Source organism: Mustela erminea, chromosome 3, assembly GCF_009829155.1.
Source record: "Mustela erminea isolate mMusErm1 chromosome 3, mMusErm1.Pri, whole genome shotgun sequence".
In the NCBI taxonomy this organism is placed as follows: Eukaryota; Metazoa; Chordata; class Mammalia; order Carnivora; family Mustelidae; genus Mustela; species Mustela erminea.
The window spans coordinates 46,188,867-46,210,055 of record NC_045616.1 but is presented as its reverse complement, the minus strand read 5'-3'; the positions used below and the strand labels follow the sequence as shown (position 1 = coordinate 46,210,055).

Here is a 21,189-nt window from a genome sequence, read left to right as displayed (position 1 = left end):
AGAAGGCAATACAGAACAGGAAAAACCTCCAATTTTGCCTCACCAGAGGCAGCAGGGAGTACTCCCAAAACATTAAAGTCTATTGGAACTCTTATGACCAAATTAATACATCAGACTGAAAATCTAAAATTCACCCCATTTTCTCCCAATGTCTTCATCTACTTCCACACAGTTCTTTGATTTGAATCAATGCTATCATTATCCAAAGTGGTTCTTCTTTCATCAGGGAAAAAAGAGAAAAAGGAAGATTTCTGCATTTGCTCCTCTATCTACTAACTCATCATTCAAAGAAGTTTAGAACTTCTGCCGTCAGGTCAATGCACACACCCTACTGTAGTATTAAAAAAATGTTTGAGCCCATTGATCTCACAACCCATTTTCATCTTGCTGCTAGATGTGACTCCAGTATTGTGAAGCTCTCTGGAGACATTCACTTCATCAGACACGAGCACCGGAAAACTGAAAAAACAATTCAAGATTTTATGTCTGCCCTAGAAACTGTTTCTAAGAACTTGGATGTGAAGGTAACTGAAAATATTTGGAACTCTTAAGTTATGTGTTACTACCAGAAGATCGTTATAGCTTATCAAAATGCCTAGTCAAGTGGTAATTTTTCAAAAGAACCCTTTTCTTCCAAAGAGTTTAAATATGACAGCTCATGCATAGACCCCATGAGCACTGTCAGTTGAATTAACAAATATTTAATGAGCGCTGCCTTTGTTCCAACACAGCTGCGCACTGCAAGCCCATGGTTCTTGATTCTCCTGTTGCTCTTATTGCCTTACTCTCTGGGTTTTCCTCAAAGATTGTAGAACCAAAGATTATAAGCAAAGCAATTACTCATGGAAGCTATCATTATTAAAGATAGGAGCTAAATGTTAGTTGATTATTTTACATCCCTACAGTAGTCTATGTCTCTCACAAAGTACTATACAAATCCCTCATTGACCTGGTTTTAAAGGCCACCTACACACTAGCCCCTGCTTAGCTCTGCAGCTCACCCCAGCTTTCCTGGCTCACCCCTCACACCCAGTGATACTGAACAACAAGCAGGTAGGTCCCAACTCATTCTAAGATATTATATGGCCTCCATATGATCTGTGTTCTTTTCTGCCTGAAATGCCTCTCCTTTCTCATCTTCCCAGTCAATGGCTTAACTAAAGGAGCTAATGCAAAATCTTCTGTGTCCTACTTTGTCCCATCTCCTACCGCTACTCCCCCCTCCTTTCTTCCTTCCTTCCTTCAAGAGAAATCCTGCAAGCAGAGGACAAGGATAGGGGCAGAGGGAGAGGGAGAATCTTAAGCGAGCTTCATGCTCAGTGTGGACCCCAATATGGGGCTCAATCTTAGGACTCTGAATTCATGACCTGAGCTAAAATTAAGAAGGTAGCTTCTCTGGTTTCTGGTTATACAGGAGATATCTTTGTTGTTTGCAGTTGGCTGTTGGTTTGATACATGTTAAAGCACATTAAGGAAGTATCCATCAATTCCTACTTACTTGCTTTAGTTTTTATTAGCATTTAGTTTTTATTAGGACTGAATATTTAACTGTACAATTTGCCTTGTAGACATGAACAAATGCCTACATCATCATATTGGTTGTTTTCTGGTTTGGGTTTTTATTTGTTTACTTGTTTACCTCTTCGGACTTCTAATGTGCTTTGTCGATACATTTCCCCAAACTGATACATTACAGCATTTTCTGCTATACAGTCATCTATAATTACTCAGCATCTGAGTTTGCATCTAAGTTCAAAAGTGACATTGATTATAGTTCATCCTTTGTTGGTTTTTTTTTTTTAAGGGGATACATACGATATGTATCATTCATAAACCAAAACTGTATAAGAAAATACAGGGGCGCCTGGGTGGCTCAGTCAGTTAAGCATCCAAGTTTTTATTTCAGCTCAGGTCATGATCTCAGAGTCGTGAGAATGAGCCCTGCATTGAGCTCCGTGCTCAGCAAGGAGTCTGCTGGAGATGAGTCTGCTTGAGATTCTGTCTCTTCTGCTCCCTCTCCCTTCGCAACAACCCCTCCCCCCACCCTGGGGCACTCTCTCTCTCTCTCAAATAGATAAATAAATCTTCTTAAAAAAAGTGTATACTGAGAATTTTCATGCTACTTCTGTCACCAATTCTCACATTCTTCATTTCCTCACTGAAACCATTTTTATTATGCTGATGGGGAGACTTTCAGTATGCCTTTATGCAGAGAGAAGCAAATGAAAATATATTCTTATTTCCCCCTCTTTACAAAATAGACAGCATATTATATATATATTTACTATGCACCTATTTTATCTTTTTTTTTAAATGCCAAATTTTACTCAGTTAACATACAGTGCAATATCGGTTTCTGGAATAGAGTTCAGTGATTCATCACTTACGTACAACACCAAGGGATCATCACAAAAAGTACCCTCCTTAATTCACTTCAGTCATCTATCCCACTCCCCCCACCACCTCCCTCCATCAACCCTCAGTTTGTTCTCTATCGTTATGACTCTCTTATGGTTCACTTCCCTCTCTCCCTCCCCTCCCTTCCCATATGTTCTTCTGTTTTCTTTCTTAAATTCCACATATGAGTGAGATCATATGGTATTTGACTTTCTCTGACTGACTTATTTCACTTAGCATAACACACTCTAGCTGCATCCACATCATTGCAAATGGCTAGATATCATTCTTTTTATGGCTGAGTAATATTCCAGTGTGTGTGTGTGTGTGTGTGTGTGTGTGTGTGTGTGTGTGTCCCACATCATCTTTATCCATTCATTAATTGATGGACGTTTGGGCTCTCTCCACAGTTTAGCTATTGTTGGTAATGCTGCTATCAACACCAGGGTGCATGTACCCCTTTGAACCAGGGTGAATGTACCCCCTTTGAATTTTGTATCCTTTGGGTAAGTGCCTGACAGTGCAATTCCTGGGTCATAGGGTAGGTAGTTCTATTTTAAACTTTCTGAGAAACCTCCATATTGTTCTCCAGAGTGGCCACACCAGTTTGTATTCCCACCAACAGTGCAAGAGGGTTCCCCTTACCCTGCATCCTTGCCAACACCTGTTGTTAATGTTAGCCATTCTGATAGGTATGAAGTGGCATCTCGTCGTGGTTTTGATTTGTATTTCCCTGATGATGAGTGATGTGGAGCATCTTCTCATGTGTCTGTTAACAACCTGATGTCTTCTTTGGAAAAGCATCTATTCATGTCTTCTGCCCATTTCTTAACTGGATTATTTGGTTTGGGGGGCATTGCTTTGATAAGTTCTTTACAGATTTTGGATACTAACCCTTTGCCCGATATGTCGTTTACAAATATCTTCTTCTATTCCGAAGGCTGCCTTATAGTTTTGTTGATTGTTTTCTTCACTGTGCAGAAGTTTCTTATTTTGATGAAGTCCCAGTAGTTCATTTTTGCCTTTGTTTCTTGCTTCTGGCAACATGTCTAGTAAGAAGTTGCTACAGCCAAGGTTGAAGAGGTTTCTGCCTATTTTCTCCCTGAGGATTTTGATGGATTCCTGTCTCATTTTAAGCCTTTCATCCTATTTTTTCTAACTAGGCAAATATATCCTGGAGATCAGCCATATTAGTACATGGAGAGCCTCCTCATTCCTTTTTACTACAATGTACTCCTCCTGTCTGTATAGTGGCTCATTTAACCAATCTCTCACAGATGGACATTTGGGCTATTTTTAATATTTCTCTCTTTCAAATCAATGCTGCAATGTATAACCTTGCACTTATGTCATTGTGTGTGTGTGTGTGTGTGTGTGTGTGTGTGTGTACATATGTTTGTAGGATCCCAAAACCCAGAAGTGTGATTGCTGGGTCAAAGTACAGTGTTGCTATTTTGAAAGTTCTTGCTCTCTGTGGAGCTTTGACCATACTGCACAGCCCCCCAAAATATGTAAAAATATGTAAAAGGTCCCCATTGGGGAGCTTTTTGAGTGGTGTTTTTTGAATTTGACCGTTCTTACAGGAAAAAGATGGCCACGGTCTCTGTGTTTCACTTAGTCTTTCTTATTGTGAATGAGGCTCATATCTTGAAGAGTTATTTGTATCTCTTATTCGGTGAGCTATCCATTCCTCTCTTTTATCCATTTCCTTATTGGTCTCTTTTTCTTTTTCTTCTCAATGTCTAGGAGTTCTTTATATATTACGGAGATGAGCCCTTCTTTATAATACGATCTGTGAATATATCTTCCCAGGTTGTCATCTGTCTTTTGACTTCTGGCACGCTTATGTTCTCTATTTGTAGCTAAATGTATCAGTCTTTTCTTTTGTGGCTCCTTTTAAGTAACACTTAGAAAGAAAATCCCCATACAAAGGCCTGAATTACTCATACTTTCTTCTGGCACTTTCATGGCTTTACTATTTATATTTAAATTCTTGATCCATTTGGAGTTTTTTTCTAATAATGTGTCTTAATTATTATTTTAATCATTGAGGCCTTGTAGTACTTTAATTTTTTTAAATTTATTTCTTCATTTCAGAGAGAGAAGGGGAGAGAGAGAGGGTTTGTGTGAGGGGGTGGGGAGGGCGGAAGGAGACAATCTGGAGCAGTCTCCCCACTGAGAACAGAGTCTGGTGCAGGGCTCAGTCTCAGGACCCATGAGATCATGATCTGAGCAGAAACAATGAATCTGATGCTAACCCGACAGAACCACCCAGGTGCCCCCAAACTTTCAATACCTGGTACAGTGAGTCCCTTTCATTGCTTTCTTTTCTCCTTTTTCCTGGTGATAAGTGTTTCTTTTCACATATGATTTTAAAATCAGTCTGTCTAGTCCCAGCAAATAAATCAACAAACTCAATTTTATATTAAAATCATGTTGAATTTATCAGTTTAGAATTGACAAAGTAGGGGCATCTGGGTGGCTCAGCCAGTTCAGCATCTGCTTTGGGCTAAGGTCATGATCCCAGGGTCCTGGGATTGAGCCCCACCTTGGGCTCCCTGCTCTTCAGGCAGCCTGCTTCTCCCTCTGCCTCTGCCACTCCTGCTGCTTGTGCTCTTTCTCTCTCTTAAATAAAAAAAATCTTTAGAATTGAAAGAGTGATAATGCTGAGTGTTTTATCCAAGAACACAGCATGCTTCTTATTTGTGCAAGTTTGCTTTTACATCCTTTAGGAGTGGTTTCAGATTTTCCTCAAGCATGCATCATTTTCAGTATATTTTGGGATTTTGTTATCTTTTTTCTTTTTACTTTATTGTAATGAAGTTTCATTATATCTCCTGACTAGTTGTTAGTTGTATATAATGAAGGCGATATTAATTTTAAATTTTACTAATTGAGCGAATTCTTGTCTTGATTGAAGAAATTTTTCAGTTTGTTGCTGTTGCTGTTTTCCAGGCACACAATCATAAGATTTTTCAGTAATAAGTTTACTCGTCTTTTCCCATTTTTCACACACATAATTTCTCTCCATGTTCTAACTGTTTTAATAACTCCAGTGTGATATTAAATAGTGGCATCGGGACAATGGTCATCCTGCTCTTGTTCCTGACGTTAACAGAAATACCCCCTTCTTCCCTCATGGTGAGAGATATGTTTCCTCAATAAACATGTTTGATGCACAACTATTCCTATTTTATTGAGTTTTTGTTTTTAATTAAGAGTGATTATGAATTTGGCAAATGCCTTTTCAGCATTGTGGAGATAATCATGTGATTTTTCTCTTAAACTATCCTAGCATAATTATTTGGATTAACATATTTCTTATTAAACAATTCTTGTTCTAAAAAATAAATTGCACTTGATTTTTTTTTTTTAAGTTGTGCTGCTGGATATCGTTTGCTGATTTTTTATTTGAGAAGTTCTCATCAATGTTTATAAACAAGATGAGTCTTTTTGTGCAAACTCTTTCAGATTATAGAATCGATGTTTCGCTCACTTCATACAAATAATTTGGAAGTTTCCCTTCTTTTTCTATGCTCTGAAATAGTTTAAAGAGCATTGCAATGATCTATTCTTTAAAAATTTGGTAGTTTTGCCTCTGAAGCCTTATGGGCCTACTGATTTAGTGGGAAGGAAAGACCTTTCATAGCTTTGCTCAGTTTTTTCTGTGGAAATTGGTCTTTAGGCGCCCTCTCTTCAAGGATCTTGCGGAAAAGTATGCTTTTCATTCAGAGTTTGAAATTAATTTCCATAAAATTATGCAAAATACTCGTCGGATTTTTTTTTTTAAGATTTTATTTATTTATTTGACAGACAGAGATCACAAGTAGGCAGAGAGGCAGGCAGAGAGAGGGGGGGAAGCAGGCTCCCCACTGAGCAGAAAGCCTGATGCGGGGCTCGATCCCAGGACCCTGGGATCATGACCTGAGCCGAAAGCAGAGGCTTTAACCCACTGAGCCACCAAGGCACCCCCATAGGATTGTTTTAATTTTTCCTGCTTTTGTATATTTTCCTCTTTGCCATTTTATTTGAGCTTTTTCTCCCCCACTTTGATTAGTTAGGTTAGTGGTATCTTAACGATATTGATTGCTTTCCAATGAGCCAGTCTTTTTATGTATTTTTAAGTTCTGCTTCTCTTTTGTTTTTCATGTATTCTCAACAATTTAAGCTTTTGGCTTTATCTTTTTCCTTTTCTTGTTATTTCTTTTGCTGCTCATTTTCTAACTTTTTGAACCACATATATTTGTAGTTTTTGTTTTACTGATGTAAGCGCTTTGACTATGAATTTTCCCTGATCATTCATCTACTTCCCTGTATTCTGTAGGGTTGATATTGTGTTCTCATTATTGTTTCCTAGAAATTCTGCAGTTGTATATTGAATTCTTCCTTTGACTGAACAGCTTAAGAGGGGTTGTTGGCGTCACTGAGTTAAGGATTTTCTATTGTCCTGGTATTCATTTTAAGTTTTATCTCACCGTAATTGAAAGTTTTATTGTATATGCCAGTTTCTATTTTTGGAATTTTTCTATAGTATTTTTAAAATTTTTATTTATTTGACAGAGAGAGAGACATCACAAGCAGGCAGAGAGGCAGGCAGAGACACAGAGGGAAGCAGGCTCCTTGCTGAGCCGAGAGCCCGATGTGGGGCTCCATCCCAGGACCCTGAGATCATGACCCGAGCCAAAGGCAGAGGCTTAACCCACTGAGCCATCCAGGTGCCCCTATTTTTGGAATATCTTACGGGCTTTATTTGGTGGCTGGATAGTAAAATTTTGCACATATTCTAAAAAGAATATATCCTGTATTTTTAAGGAAAACGTACAGTTAGTGTCTAAAAAATTGCTTAAATCAACAAACTCAAACCTTTTGATTGGTCTTTGTATTCCTACTTATTTTCTTGGTCTTTTCTTCTGTCTTGGATTGTGAGAGATGAATTGAAATCTATAATTATTTGGCTTCCAGTTTATAATTTCAGCTTTGTGAATATATTCACTCTGTTAATTGGTTCATACTTATAACTACTCTATCTTTTCTTATTCCCAATTTTAGTGTCCATATGTTTTCTTTACATTTAGACTGAGAAAAACTTTGCCTCTTACCTTTTCAAAGAAGCAACTCTTGGATTCACATATCAAACCTATATTTTTTCTTGCTCATAAATTTTTAATATCTGTGTATTAGTTCTCTACTGCCATCGTCACAAACTACCACACACTTAGTGGTATATATATATATATATATATATATATATATATATATATATAATCTTATAGTTTCTGCAGGTCAAGGCTAGAGTAGACTCCCTACTTAAGGTTCCACAAGACAGAAATCAGGATATTAGTACAGCTGTGTTCCTTTGAGGTGATGCTGGGAATTAGTCCTCTTCCACCCTCATTCAAGCTTTTGACCAAATTCAGTTTCTTGCAGTCGTGCTACAGGGGTTCTTGCTGCTGTCAATTTGAGACTGACATTCCCCCAGCTGCCAGCCTTCTTTCTCATGTTTTCCACGTGGCCTCTCTCCAGGAACAGGATAAGACCATGTCAGGCTTTAAGTCTGACTTCAAGTCTGACTCTGACTCTAGCTAGAGAAAGTTCTCTGCTTTTAGAGGCTCATGTGATTAAATTGGACCCACTTGGATAAAACAGAATAATCTCCCTATTTCAAGGTCTGTAACCTTAATTATAGCTGCAAATCCCTTTGGCCATCTAACATATCATATTCACAGGTTCCCGGGATTAAGGCGTGGACATCTTAAAGGAGCCATCCCATCTATTACAATTTGACAGTTTCTTCATTCTGCTTTCCCTTGATTAGGTTTGTTATTCTTTTCAACCTTGTGAAATGAATGATTCGTTTATATAGATTTATTCTGTCTTATATAATTATGGAAACATTTAATGCCACAAATTTACCTCTGATCATAGATGTGGCTGTGTCCTGTCGATATATAATGTTATTATCCTTTCCTAAGTGAATTGTAATTGCTGAGTAGAGTTATTCTTTGACACTAGGGTTAGTCCTTTGAGAAGCAAATTCCATAAAGGAACTGATATGCAACTGATATGCAAGAGATTAACTGGGAGGGAAGGGGGGTTCCTGGGTGGCACAGACACTTAAGTGTTCAACTCTTGGCTTCTGCTTAGGTCATGATCTCATGGATCATGGAATAGAGCCCCACAGTGGGCTCTGCACTCAGCGGGAAAGCTGAGTGAAGAATCTCTTTCTGCCCCCCTCCCACAACTCGTGCACACTCTCTCTAAAACAAATGTTTTAAAAATCTTTAAAAAAAGAAAGAGAGAGAGAGAGAAGAGATTAATTGAGGGGGAATATTTTTGAAGGAAAATGAGGAGGTTCCTAGAAAAGATAGAGTCATCAGATTACAAATAGGTCTGACTCCTGTGAAAAAGACAGAAAAGGAAGGTCTGAGACAGACATTCTATTAGTTTCATCCAGTTCTTTGAACCAAAGTCACTCATCAAAGTAAAACTATTAAGACACTGGCTGGGAGCAGCCAATGGGAAGCACAGTATCCACATATGCTTATACATTTTAAACATAGCCATCAGGGCCCTTAGCCGGTTATATTCGTCTGAGTAGATCTGAGAGGCAAATTTCCATGTAAAACACTGGAATTGAACAACAGAATTAAGAGAGGTTACTTCACTCAAATGGTTAAGTTTTTGTGTCTTTACACTTTTCCTGTTAATTTCTAGTTTTCGTGAAGTGCTTTTCCTTGCTTTGTGGAATAATTTGAGGGTTTTCTTTGTTTGTTTCTTGGGGGTGGGAGGCAGAGAGAGAAAGAAAGCTCTTGAGGCTTGATCTCGTGCCTGACTGAGATCGTGACCTGAGCTGAAATCAAGAGTCTGATGCTTAACTGACGGAGCCACCCAGACGCCCCTACTTGGAGTTCTTCATAGTCACATGTGTGCTTAGTTGTTACAAATGCTCACTGGGCACTGGGAAAGAATGAGCATTTCTTGCTGTTTGCAAGTTAGATTGCTTGGTATATAAATCTACTAAATAAACCATATTTTTCATGTCTTCCCATATCTCTCTTTATATTTTACTTATTTGATTTTTATGGGTCAAAGAGAAGTCATTTAAAATCATTAATATAACATCTCAGTTTATATTTGTAATTCAAAATATAACATAAATAAAGGTTCAAAACTCTTTTCACTGGGGATTCTAGTCATCTGCAAAAATGACCACCTTTGTCTCATTTAACACATTTTGCCTTGAATAATATTTTGTCTAACAATATTGTTCTGCCAGCTTTCTTTTCCTTTGCTTTTGCCAGGGATATATTTGCCTAATATTTTATTGTTAACAATTCTGCCTTGAAGTATACCTCCTCTCAATAACCCGTTTTAAGTGTATCTCTTATAAATAGCCATTCACGGGCAACTGGATGCCCACCCAACATTTATCTGTTCAAACTCTTCTGTCATTCACCTCTCTGGGAACTTAGATTTTGTTAACGGTGCACTCTCCTCCACGCGACTGTCTGTGTCAGAGTTGAATTCTGTTTGGCCAAAGCCCATTGAATCGTTTCATCCCCCTGGACAGTGATTACTGTAGGAGTGATTACGTGCTGCAGCTCTGTTCTATTTTCCAATCCAGTCCTTTCACCTGAAGAACTTCCTCAGTGTTTCTGGCTGTGTGGAAGACACTCTTCTCTTAAGTTCCAGAAATGGAACTTGTTTTCCCTATCTTTATATGCCCTAAAGTCATTTCTCTTGGAATTCACTTGCCGTCATGTCAGACTTCTCCCTAGGAATTCCTGAAGCCTAGTCTTAGGCCACTCATGCATTTCCCTCAGAGTCTAATTAATGGTGCATTTCAGCATTTATTCAATAAGAATTTGGTGAATATTTACCATTGGCCACCTAATAGGCACTAAGGCTAAAATGGTGATAGAAGATATATATCGACTTATACTATAATTGGGGAAAAAGAAAAGAAATCATTAAAATTAACAAAATGATAAACTAATATCAATTCTATTTTTTTTGTTGTTTTTGTTATATCATTAGGTAGCCTACTAAGAAGAATATTAGAGACAACAAAATGGAATGCTTCCCTATAATTCTTTCCCTGACGATAGCTCTATAACTATTGAATTGCTCCTTTAAGAAAAATCATTTTCAGATGCAAATATGCTTTAGGCTCAAGTCTGTTTCTTGGCTCTTTAAGGAATAAAATATAATTAATGTAAGTGCTAGTGATTTTGTTCACACACACGCAAAAACTCCCTTTTGTACTTTCATTAGGTAATGCAGCTCTTAGGAAAGATCGAGGCTTCCAGTTCTGAGCAAATCTCAAATTTAAAGATGGTCCAGGGAGATCATCGCCATGAAATGAACCTTTTGGAGTTCAAGTAAGTGAATGGGAGATTTTTAATTCTGTTAAGTACATTCCAAAAGGTTTTGCCTAAAGAAAGCGTTGGCATTAAATGAGAACCCACTATGGTGAGTGCTGTGAGGTGTGTGTAAACCTGGCGATTCACAGATCTGTACCCCTGGGGCTAAAAATACATTATATGTTTATACAAAATTAGAAAAAAAAATGAGAACCTATCCCAGGAATTTGAAACTAGTCAAGACATAAAGCAACAAACTGATAGAGAGAATACGCTACACTAAAGCAATCTATACAATATTCACAATAAAGAAGGGGAGGTGGGTGGGGCGGTGGATGAAACAGGTGATAGGGATCAAGGGGGGCACTGGGTGAACACCAGGTGTTGTAAGGAAGAGTGGAATCACTGTGTCTGTGTCGTATACCCGTATACCCGAAACTAATATTACACTGTATGTTAACTAACTGGAATTTAAATAAAAAGCTAACAAAAGGAAATATGAATATTAATTTCGTCATTCTCTTTGTATATTACAACTGAATTGATATACAGCCTGACCTTTCCTATCGAATAATTTTAACTTATCATCAGTTATATATTAAAATGCCTCAATGTAATACACTTCACTGAATATATATCAATTCCACAAGACGATCCAATAACTTTTAAAATAACTGATTTACAAGCTTCCCTTCTAAAATTTCTTCTGAGATTCTCTACTTGCTCCTTTACATTCTCCCTCTTTTAAGACTGGTCTCTGTCCCTTCTTCACTGAGTTTTCCCCTATGCAATAGAAAAGATGGTAAAGAAGACAAGACTCCACAAACATTCCAATTACTGGCCTCCGTATTCCCAAATCCTCCTTTCTTGTTTAAGTGACCACCATTTCCTGTAGTCCTGGTGCAGGCAGAGGAAAATTCTAGTCACTTGGATGATACCATCTTACTGCTCCTTCTCACCTTTTTCTTTTCCCTCTCTGTCCCACAGCCCCTGGGTTCAATGGCTTGGTCAAATCCAGGACTCTGAATATACTCTGCTTGCTCCATTTTCACCCATCTTTACAGTACTTCATTAAATCTAAGTGCCACAAATTATAAGACATATGGTTATTTTTTTTTCCTCTAAAATGTGATGGTAACAATTAAACCATAGCACACCATCATTTTCAAGACACCTTCCGATTTCAGAGATGTTAAATTGGGAAATAGGTGTGTCCTAGAAATTGATGAAAAACTAATTATCCCTAAAATTCAAAGAAGTAAATGTCTTGGGTAAAAAGAAAATACCAGTCTAAAAAAGCATGCCTAAGTGCTTAAATTCCAGTGCAGTGCAGATGCTCAGTTAAAATCTGTGTGGTGCTTGATCTAATCCTGTTAACTTAGAATTAAATAAAATAAAGTGTCCAAAGGAGAAGTAGAAAAGTACACTGTTTCTAGGAGTACACCTTAAGAACTGATTTTACTTGGAGAGAAAGGGGATTTATAATCCAGAATGAAATACTGGCTTAAAGGAATGAAATATATTAACAAACAGCCAATCAAGGAAAAGGAAAGGTTTGAGAATCAGGGTTAATGCATTATTGATGGTGTGGTGTGCTTTTCCGTCTTCAGTCCTGTGAAAAATTGGCTTATATTTGAGTCATCTAAATAGTTAAATATGAATCTGGACACTTTTGTAATAATATAAACTTGAATCATTTTCTCACTTGAAATAATAAAGTCTAAAAATTTCATTAGAGTAGGTAATGCTGAATTTATAAACCAAAATTTTCCACAAATACCTGTGAGCTCTAATAACTCATTTAAATACACAACTGACTCATTTCTAGTTAAATCTTCATCAATTTTTTTAAAATTAAAATTAACAAAATAAAGCAAAGATGGGAAAAAAAAGCTTTTCATCTCAGCTTCCTAATGTAACCAGTGTTAACACCAAGGAGTGTCCTTCCTTACTTTCCTCCTTGTTGATATATAGATATAACTGAAAAAGGATGTTTATATATATTACACAAATCATATATGTATACATAGAGCAGGGCTTTTAAAAATACATCCTAGTCACATTCCTCAATAATTTGCTTTTTACAGTAGATCTTGATTATCTCTCCAGATCAGTGAATATTATTTTAAAGCTATTTTTAATAGTTGAATAATATTTAAGCTTATAGATGTCCTATAATTAATTCAATCATTTATCCTATTGATGTATAGATTCTTTCCAGTTTCCAGCTACCACAAACAAACCAAAAAATTTTTGTATAGATATATATATGTCTATACCAAATTTATATATATATTCTTAAATATATATATATTATATGTAATAATATATATATATATCCTTAAATATTCTTAAGTGTAGATGTTTTTATTTCTTCAGGCAAGATTCTTAGGTTAAAGAGCTTATTTATTAATGTTTATAAATTTCTTTTTTTAATGTAGCACTCACACTTCCAACAGCAATATATTAAAAGACCTTTCTCTACATTCTTACCAATACTGGATTTTTTTGTTAATACTTGCCAATTAAAGGATGAAGACTGCATCTCTTGTTTTCCTTTGCATTCCCTTCATCATTTGAATTTCCTTTTCTGTGAATTGCCCATTTTATCATTTGTCAGTTTGTATTGTGGTTTTCATCATTTTCTTATCATTTGTAGGATTCCATCAAGTTAGGGATATTAACCCTTTGACTGAGATATGTATTGCAAATGTATTTTCCTCAAAGGGAAAGTAAGGTGGGTAGGGCTTTCTTTTTTTCCTCTTTTCCATTCAGAGAATATCTCAAATTAAAGCGAATGAGGTAGAATATTTGCTTTTTTTTTTTAAGACTATTTATTTATTTATTTGACAGAGAGAGATCACAAGTAGACAGAGAGGCAGGCAGAGAGAGAGGAGGAAGCAGGCTCCCTGCTGAGCAGAGAGCCCGATGTGGAACTCGATCCCAGGACCCTGAGATCATGACCTGAGCTGAAGGCAGCTGCCTAACCCACTGAGCCACCCAGGCACCCTGCTTTTTTTTTTTTTTTTTTTTAAAGAAACAACTATCTCTAAATAAAGGAATTAAAAGCATTTTAATGACACTCAAAAGTATGTTTAATTGAACAACTTTACCAGTTAAAAACTTTAACGATTTCAAGTTTAACTGTCCATTAAACATATATCTTATATAGAACATTAAAGCCCCAATACTGTCTGTGGTTTTTTAGTGATTTCCTGGCCCTTCGGCACTGATCACTAGAACTGACAAAGGAGACGTACTGGCTCTTTCATCTGAACCCCTGCACTGAGCCTCCTTTTTCCAGAAGGGTCTTAGTCAGATGGTCAGTTAAGTCATGTCCTCAGTCAACAACTTAGTGCTTATAGAGTGAGAGTCTGAGTCATCATAAAACACAGCTGTTTTTTAGCAAGGGTTTGGCAGGGAAAGTACATTCCATTCACTCCCTCGATAGTTCTTGCTGCTGACAATGTTTCATTGACAGTGATTTATAAGAAAAGAAAAATTATTCGATCAACGAGGCAAATGCATGGACTCAAATCTCCCCACACAGCTTTGAAAAATGCTACCATGGTATTAAATACAAACTATTCGAAAGTCAAGGTTATGTCTCCTCCATCTCTGTATTCTCAGCACACAGCACATTCAGGCACAAATGGAAGCCCGTGAATGAATGAATGACTATTTTGAGGACTGGTTAACATGTAAGTTGTGTTTTGGAATACTCAGGGACAAAAATCATAGCCACTTAGAGTTGGGGGGGAAGTCCATAAATAAGTGAAAAGCTTAACACAGGTAAAGTAAAAGTTAAGACAATGTTCAATGAGGTGTATCAGTAGGCAGAAATAATAAATACACTAATTGTTATTTATAAATCTCTACCAATCACTAAGGGATCAACACAGTTAAGTACATCCAGCTCTTATTCCCATTTTAGTGATAGAGAAACACAATCATGGAAATTAAAAAATTTACCCCAAGTCACATACTTAGAAAGTGTCTGACTCCAAATCTCAGGTTATTTTGCCGATCTGTGACTCCTCCATCTCCCAATTCCAACCAGTAGTAAACTATTTGCTACAGAAATTTAGGGAATGGAAAGATCACATCTGCTTGAAACTATGAAGGTATGAGGCTAGGGAAGTATTGGGATTTAAGCTCTAGTACAACATGGAATGATAAACAGAAGTCTTCCTATCAGCATGGAGTTCGAGTTGCTCTTTATTAGTGTCCCTAATTAGGAACAACAGGACCTAAAGAACAAATTAGTTTAAGTATATACGTAAACATTTAGTAAGGAAAAAAAAATGTTTCTTGGAATTCCTTTCTTTTTTCTAAATGTGAAACTTAAAATCTTAGATTCAGTCTCCAGAGACTGACTTTGTTAAAGCCATTATCTGAATTCTTGAGAGTCTGTTCATCCTAAGAGCGTCCAAGAATTTAAATTTTTCATGTCTTCCAGAAAAGTTCAATCACTTATTGAATGCAAGACAATGAATTTGAGACATAAGTGAAATGGTTAAAAAAAAAAAAAAAAAAAAAGGGCCCAGAATAGGGCTATGTCCTCATTCATGTATGTCTACCATAACCACAGTGATCACTAGGATGATTGTTGCAAGCCCTACACTCTCCCTCACCATTCAAATCCAGCATAGCTATCTGCTATGTCTATAGATCCCTATTAAATTTTATTTTACCCTTAGTAACTTTCTCTCTTGTTATTGTCCTTAGTATGTATATTAACTTGATTCCACCAATATAAAAATTTTGTAAAACCTGTATCTCACATTATCCTAGCAAGGTCTCTGGCTATAATTTAAAAGTCTGACTTTTGTGTTTTTTGAAAAAGGAAAAAAAAAAGCTATCTCTCCATCCATACATCTACCTACTTTTCTCCCTCCCTATCTTCCTATCTATGTCTACCTGGATCTGATAGAAATACAACCATAACTATTGGAATAGAGGATCTAGGAACTAAAATGCAAATGTCATCCAAGATAAATTTGTCCCATTGAGGTTTTAACTGTAAATTCTGTAATTCATAGAAAAGTAATTATTTCCTGGAAGATCACGTCCATTGTGTTAGGGGAAAGAATAAGGAAAGAAAGAGATTTATATAAACCTTTATTTTACCTAATCCTTTTTCTCCTTCAAAGAGAATGCTTTTTAAAAAATGCTTTCACATTTTCATAAACTACCTAGAGTCTGACTTTTGATGCTTACCAGAAAAGTGAGTCTCCAACTACAGGCAAAACCTTGGAGTAAAATGAACATAAGTAGTAACTCATTCTTTATGACTTTATTTTAATTTCAGAATTCTAATTACTGATATGCACTTCTAAAGATATTACTTGGGCACGTTTAATGGTTCCCTGGTGTTCAGACGGATGTTAATACTTTATCAGTAATGAGAGTAAAAGCTCACATTCATATACACAGTACAGCTGAACAGTGAAGTCTGGATTCCCAACTGCAAAGCTACCCCTTGATTTTCTGGGGATTTACTGTCCTTCTAACTATCACCCTTAATTACTATTTCCACCAGAGATAGGAAAGGGAAGATGAAAACTGAAGATCAGATCTTGAAATATCTTGGCAAGGGTACGAATTATTATTTGTGAACAGCCCTAGTAAAAGGTATCAAATGAGAAGGAATGAATCATTTATCCATTTATTCAACTATTCATTGAGCACCTACATTCCAACCATTGTTCATGGCCGTGAACAAAGCAAAATGCTTTTGTGGAGCTTAGGTTCTAGTGAAGCAGACAGCACACAAATTACAGATATATATATATATATGCACACACACACACACACACACACACATACACACATACATATCACACATGGTGATAAGCATTTTGGAGAAAACCGAAGTATGGTAAAGGAATAGGGAGAGTCAGATGGGGAAAATGAAAGCTTTTGTTTTTTTTTTAAGTGCAGTTTTAAAAAGTCCTATGCTTGACGTGGTGGAACTAGAGGGTATTATGCTTAGTGAAATAAGTCAATCAGAGAAAGACAACTATCATATGATCTCCCTGATATGAGGAAGTGGAGATGCAACGTGGGGGGTTTGGGGAGTAGGAAAAGAATAAATCAAACAAGATGGGATCAGGAGGGAGACAAACCATAAGAGACTCTTAATCTCACAAAACAAACTGAGGGTTGCCGGGAGGAGGGAGTATGGAGAGGGTGGTGGGGTTATGGACATTGGGGAGGGTATGCGCTATGGCGAGTGCTGTGAAGTGTGTAAGCCTGGCGATTCACAGACCTGTACGCCTGGGCTAATAATACATTATATGTTTATAAAGAAATTAAAAAATTTAAAAAAAAGTCCTATGCTAAGGTGGTAAGTGGTGCTTGAATAGAAATCTGAATGAAATGAGGGCAAGAGCCACTGTACGTTCTAAGAAAGACTGTTCCAGACATAGGAAACAGTTGGCTAAAATGAGGTTGTCCATATATCAGTTGGGAACCGTATTTGTCTGAGCTGCTTCAGCTGTTGGCCAGCAGCATAGGTGTTTGGAAATCATGATCGGATTAAGAACAGGAAGCGTGGCCAAAGCTATCTTCCTCATTGTTGAAGTACTCCCCTGAATCAAGGTATGCTTTCTATGTGAAAAATCTCTCTCTCCGTATCAAAAAATATGATAATTCACGGAGATGAAGATCAGAATTCGGCTATCATACTACAACTAATATAGCTATTGGAGAATTAACTTTTCCCATTCCTTGACTTCATCATCTAAATTCTGGTTTCCCAACGTGGGCACTACTGGCATTCGGGCTGGATAATTCTTTATTGTGAGGCTGTCCCGTGCTCTGTAGAATGCTTAGCAGTATTTCTGGCCTCTGTCCTCTGCATATCAGTAACACCTCCAAGTTGTGACAACCAAAAACGTCTCTGTACATTGTTAGAAGCCCACTGGTCTAAATAAAAATGTGACCAGTCTTTTCCAAATACCAGTTCAAACTGTTTTTCAGGGACGTTAAAGAGGCAGAGACATGTAATGTATGTCCTGCATGTCTTAAGCAGTTTCCAATGAGAGACACCACAAACAAACGAAATTATCTGCATGTAATTGGCCCTAAAAACATCCCAGCAATGATTATTTCAAGCCACCCACTTGTCGGGTGGTCTGAATATTTTCAGTAACCAACACCGGGCACTGCGCCTTTCTAACATACTGCCTATTCCAAAAGGCGATTCTCAGACCCGAGCTCTCAGCCGTGCCAGCTGTGGATTCTTCTTGCCACTCACACCCTCAGCCACTCTACAGTGACTTTTCGAATTGATGATGTATGATTTCAAGCCTTTACTCTCTGTAATAACAGCCACTCCCATTTTTTAAAATCCTTCATTCTCCATTTCATGTTCCCGCGGTGTATCATCTCGCTGGCAGCAGTCGCTTCCAGCCCCTTAACCTATTAGGACTGTTTCTGTTCCACATGAGTAACTCAGTACCTCTTTTGGCTCTTCCTGCCACCACTACCCCACCTCCCCCACCCCGCCTCAAAGAATCCACGGAAGCAACGAGACAGAAAAGACAAGCCAGGACCATCTCCCATGGACATTCTGCTCTCCCCAAGTCCTCTTGAGCTCCCTTCCCCACTCCCCATCTGTGACTCTTCTGCGGGGTTGGGGGGATAGGGGGGTAGGGGGAAAGCTCTTCCCCCAGCCGGTCAGTGACACTTGTAGAACAGGGATTCCCCAAACTACCACCCTTAGCCAAATCTGCCCACTACTAAGGATGATTTGCACACTTTCTGCTAATTTTAACAAAAATATGTATTTGAAGACATGTGATGATAGCCTATCTAGATTTCAGCGTCTATCAAGTTTGATCAGACCACAAACATGTTCATTCTTTGTTTCTAAGTAAGCCATGCTTATTTGTGTCGTATGTGGCTGCTGTCTCACTGCAATGGCAGCACTGAGCCCTTCTAGAACTGAGTGGTTGCCACGGAGACCAAGGGGCCCACAAAGCCCAAAATATTTACTTCCAGAGCCTTTATAGAAAGTTTGCTGATCCCTACCGCAGAGTGCTGTCCCCATCCCAAGTGACTTAACGCTGTTTCTTCCACACAGACAACGCACCCCGGGCCCTAAGAGGAAATCTGCATGGATGAAGCGTGTGTTCCGTGTGTCTGTGTGCCTGTCACTGTGCGTGTGTGTAGTTCAAGGTATGAGGAGGGGTGTTGTCTGCAGCTGGGTTGAACCCAAGCTCGGGGCAGGGACCTGGATTGTGTTCCCTCTCCCCCCACCTCCCACATCAAACTGTAAGCACCCACTAGACGGCTTGAGCCTTAACATCTGAAAAAAGAAAAAAAGAAAAACTGCGTTTTTCAATATTAAATTTTGGTTTTATGCTTAAATTTACCTATTAAAATAGAAATATTTTCCCCCTTAGATTTAATTCACTTTCAAATAATCTATATGCGGAAGTGGAGAACCATCAAAAATGGACAGAAAGCCGGTTCATCACCTATGAAAAAGACCACCTTGGGCATATAAATCAATGTCTGAAGCTCCTACAGGAGAAACTGGTAAGGGGTTCTGTTATTCCTGAAGTAAACAGCTGCAGAGTCACGGTCTGGACGTTAGCAGTGAGCCAAAGTCTGGAAAGTTTCATTGTGACATTCACAGTCACAACCACTGTGTCAGTAACTTACCTTTCCTGCACCGGGATAAGAATCGAGTGCCTTGCCTCTTGGTCCTGTGTGCTACTCTCCAGCTCCATGAATGCATACTTCTGAGTCTGCTCTACCTATGACAGAAAAACCTAAGGAGAGGTGCTGGGGTTTTTTTTTTGTTTTGTTTTTTGGTTTTTTTTTAATACAGATTCTTGGTCCCAACCCAGAGCAGCATCAGACCCCCAGGGTCCTCCTCTGGGGATCTGTGCTTCCAGGCAAGCTCCTTGGCTGATGCTTGGGCACAATAAAGCCTAAAAATTTCTGTCATAGACAAGTCAGTTTACCTCTCTGAAGATCCATTAGTAGACCAAAGGTTTTCAAAACTCCTTTTCCAGATCCAATCTTGTCGAGAATCCCCAGCTCTGAGGCAAGACTATGAAGATGGAGGGGAAATCTGTTCATTGCAGGTTCCTTTCCACTCCAGCCCACTCAGCCAGCCAGCTGCTAACCCCCACAGAAATGCAGCACAGGGCTAGCTGTGTCCCCAGGGACTGCCAGCCTTGCTGATGATTTAGATGTTTCTGGAACTTCGGTAGAGGGCCTTTGGGTGGCTGACAGAGGCAGGAGTCCAAGAGATGGAGATAACCATAACAGCTTTATCACTGATAAGGCTACTGAAGTCTGTGTGGTGTGATGTGCAGCCAAGAGGGTCTGCTAGTTCTCCTGGAGTTAGACAGACTCATCCACCAGTTCTAGGCAGCACTAGGTGACCACAGGGTCACCTGCAGGCAGAAGCTTCCCACCACACATAAGAGACAGGCTGACATCTGCCTGCCTCAAGCAGGCAAGGCCAAAGACCAGAGAACCAAAGGGGCTCCAAGTCAGTCTTTCCCCAAAGCTGCTTGCAAATTCCCTGTGCAGGCTGAGAAGGAGCAGAGCAGCTAATGAAACTTGGGCTGCCCAGGAGTCCTCATCTCGCTGCAATTAGAATCACTTGGAGAGTTTTTACACTAGATACGTTCATGAGCTCCACCATGGACCAATTAAATCAGAGTTTGGGGGAGGAGTAGGTGTGTTGGTCCAGGTGATATGAATGGACAGCAGGGGTTAAGAATCACTATTCTAGCTGAACTCTGTCCACGTGGAGATACTAAGCTTGAAAGAATATGGACACCTAATAGGAGCGTGTCCAAGGACCTTAGGTCAAGCAGCGTCTGCAATGCCTTCCTTGGCCACACTTCTTTAAACACTAGACTATAATTCCAAGTGCTCAGAGCATTTCAGCAAGACCACACAGCCCTTTCTTTTCTTTCTCTCAACACACGCAGAATTCTAAAGAAACTACAAACAAGGCCAAGCAAAGGCATGAACCCACAACTGTGAACACAGTTCTAGATAAGAGGGAACTTGGTGAGATTTTTCTTATTTAACGTGGAAAAGTGAACTTGTTAAAAACCTCTCTAAGTGGAAATACAAAACCATGTAAGTTTTCTTTTCTGCAGTGTTTCATCACATATCTTTTATAGGAAAAGTCTGAAAATAAAATGGAAGAAAAATTACTGAAGCTTTCAAGCAAATTAGAGAACCTCATTAACACAGAGAAACAGGAAGGAGGACTAAGCAAAGTAAAGCATATAGAAAACAAACTGTCCAAAAAGATGAACCAACTGGAAAAGCACATCTGGGGTGAATTAGAGAAAATGCAGAGTGAATATCAATCAGGTGAGCAGACACCTTTGGTTAAAAACACTAGTGCTCGCTTATCCAATCCCTCAGAGCTGTCTACTTTGAGCTC

The 21,189-nt window shown here is 38.4% G+C and overlaps 1 protein-coding gene across 4 annotated transcripts in view; it reads left to right on the top strand.

Annotated features, from left to right (window-relative positions):
* The window catches only part of FAM81B (family with sequence similarity 81 member B), a 78,081-nt gene that overhangs the window by 29,951 nt on the left and 26,941 nt on the right, over nt 1–21,189 (top strand). For all 4 annotated transcript variants that reach the window (XM_032335729.1, XM_032335727.1, XM_032335730.1 and 1 more), the window contains exons 6-9: nt 395–524; nt 10,672–10,778; nt 19,172–19,307; nt 20,921–21,116. In XM_032335729.1, coding sequence (XP_032191620.1) covers nt 395–524; nt 10,672–10,778; nt 19,172–19,307; nt 20,921–21,116 — 569 coding nt within the window. The remainder of the gene's footprint in view (nt 1–394; nt 525–10,671; nt 10,779–19,171; nt 19,308–20,920; nt 21,117–21,189) is intronic.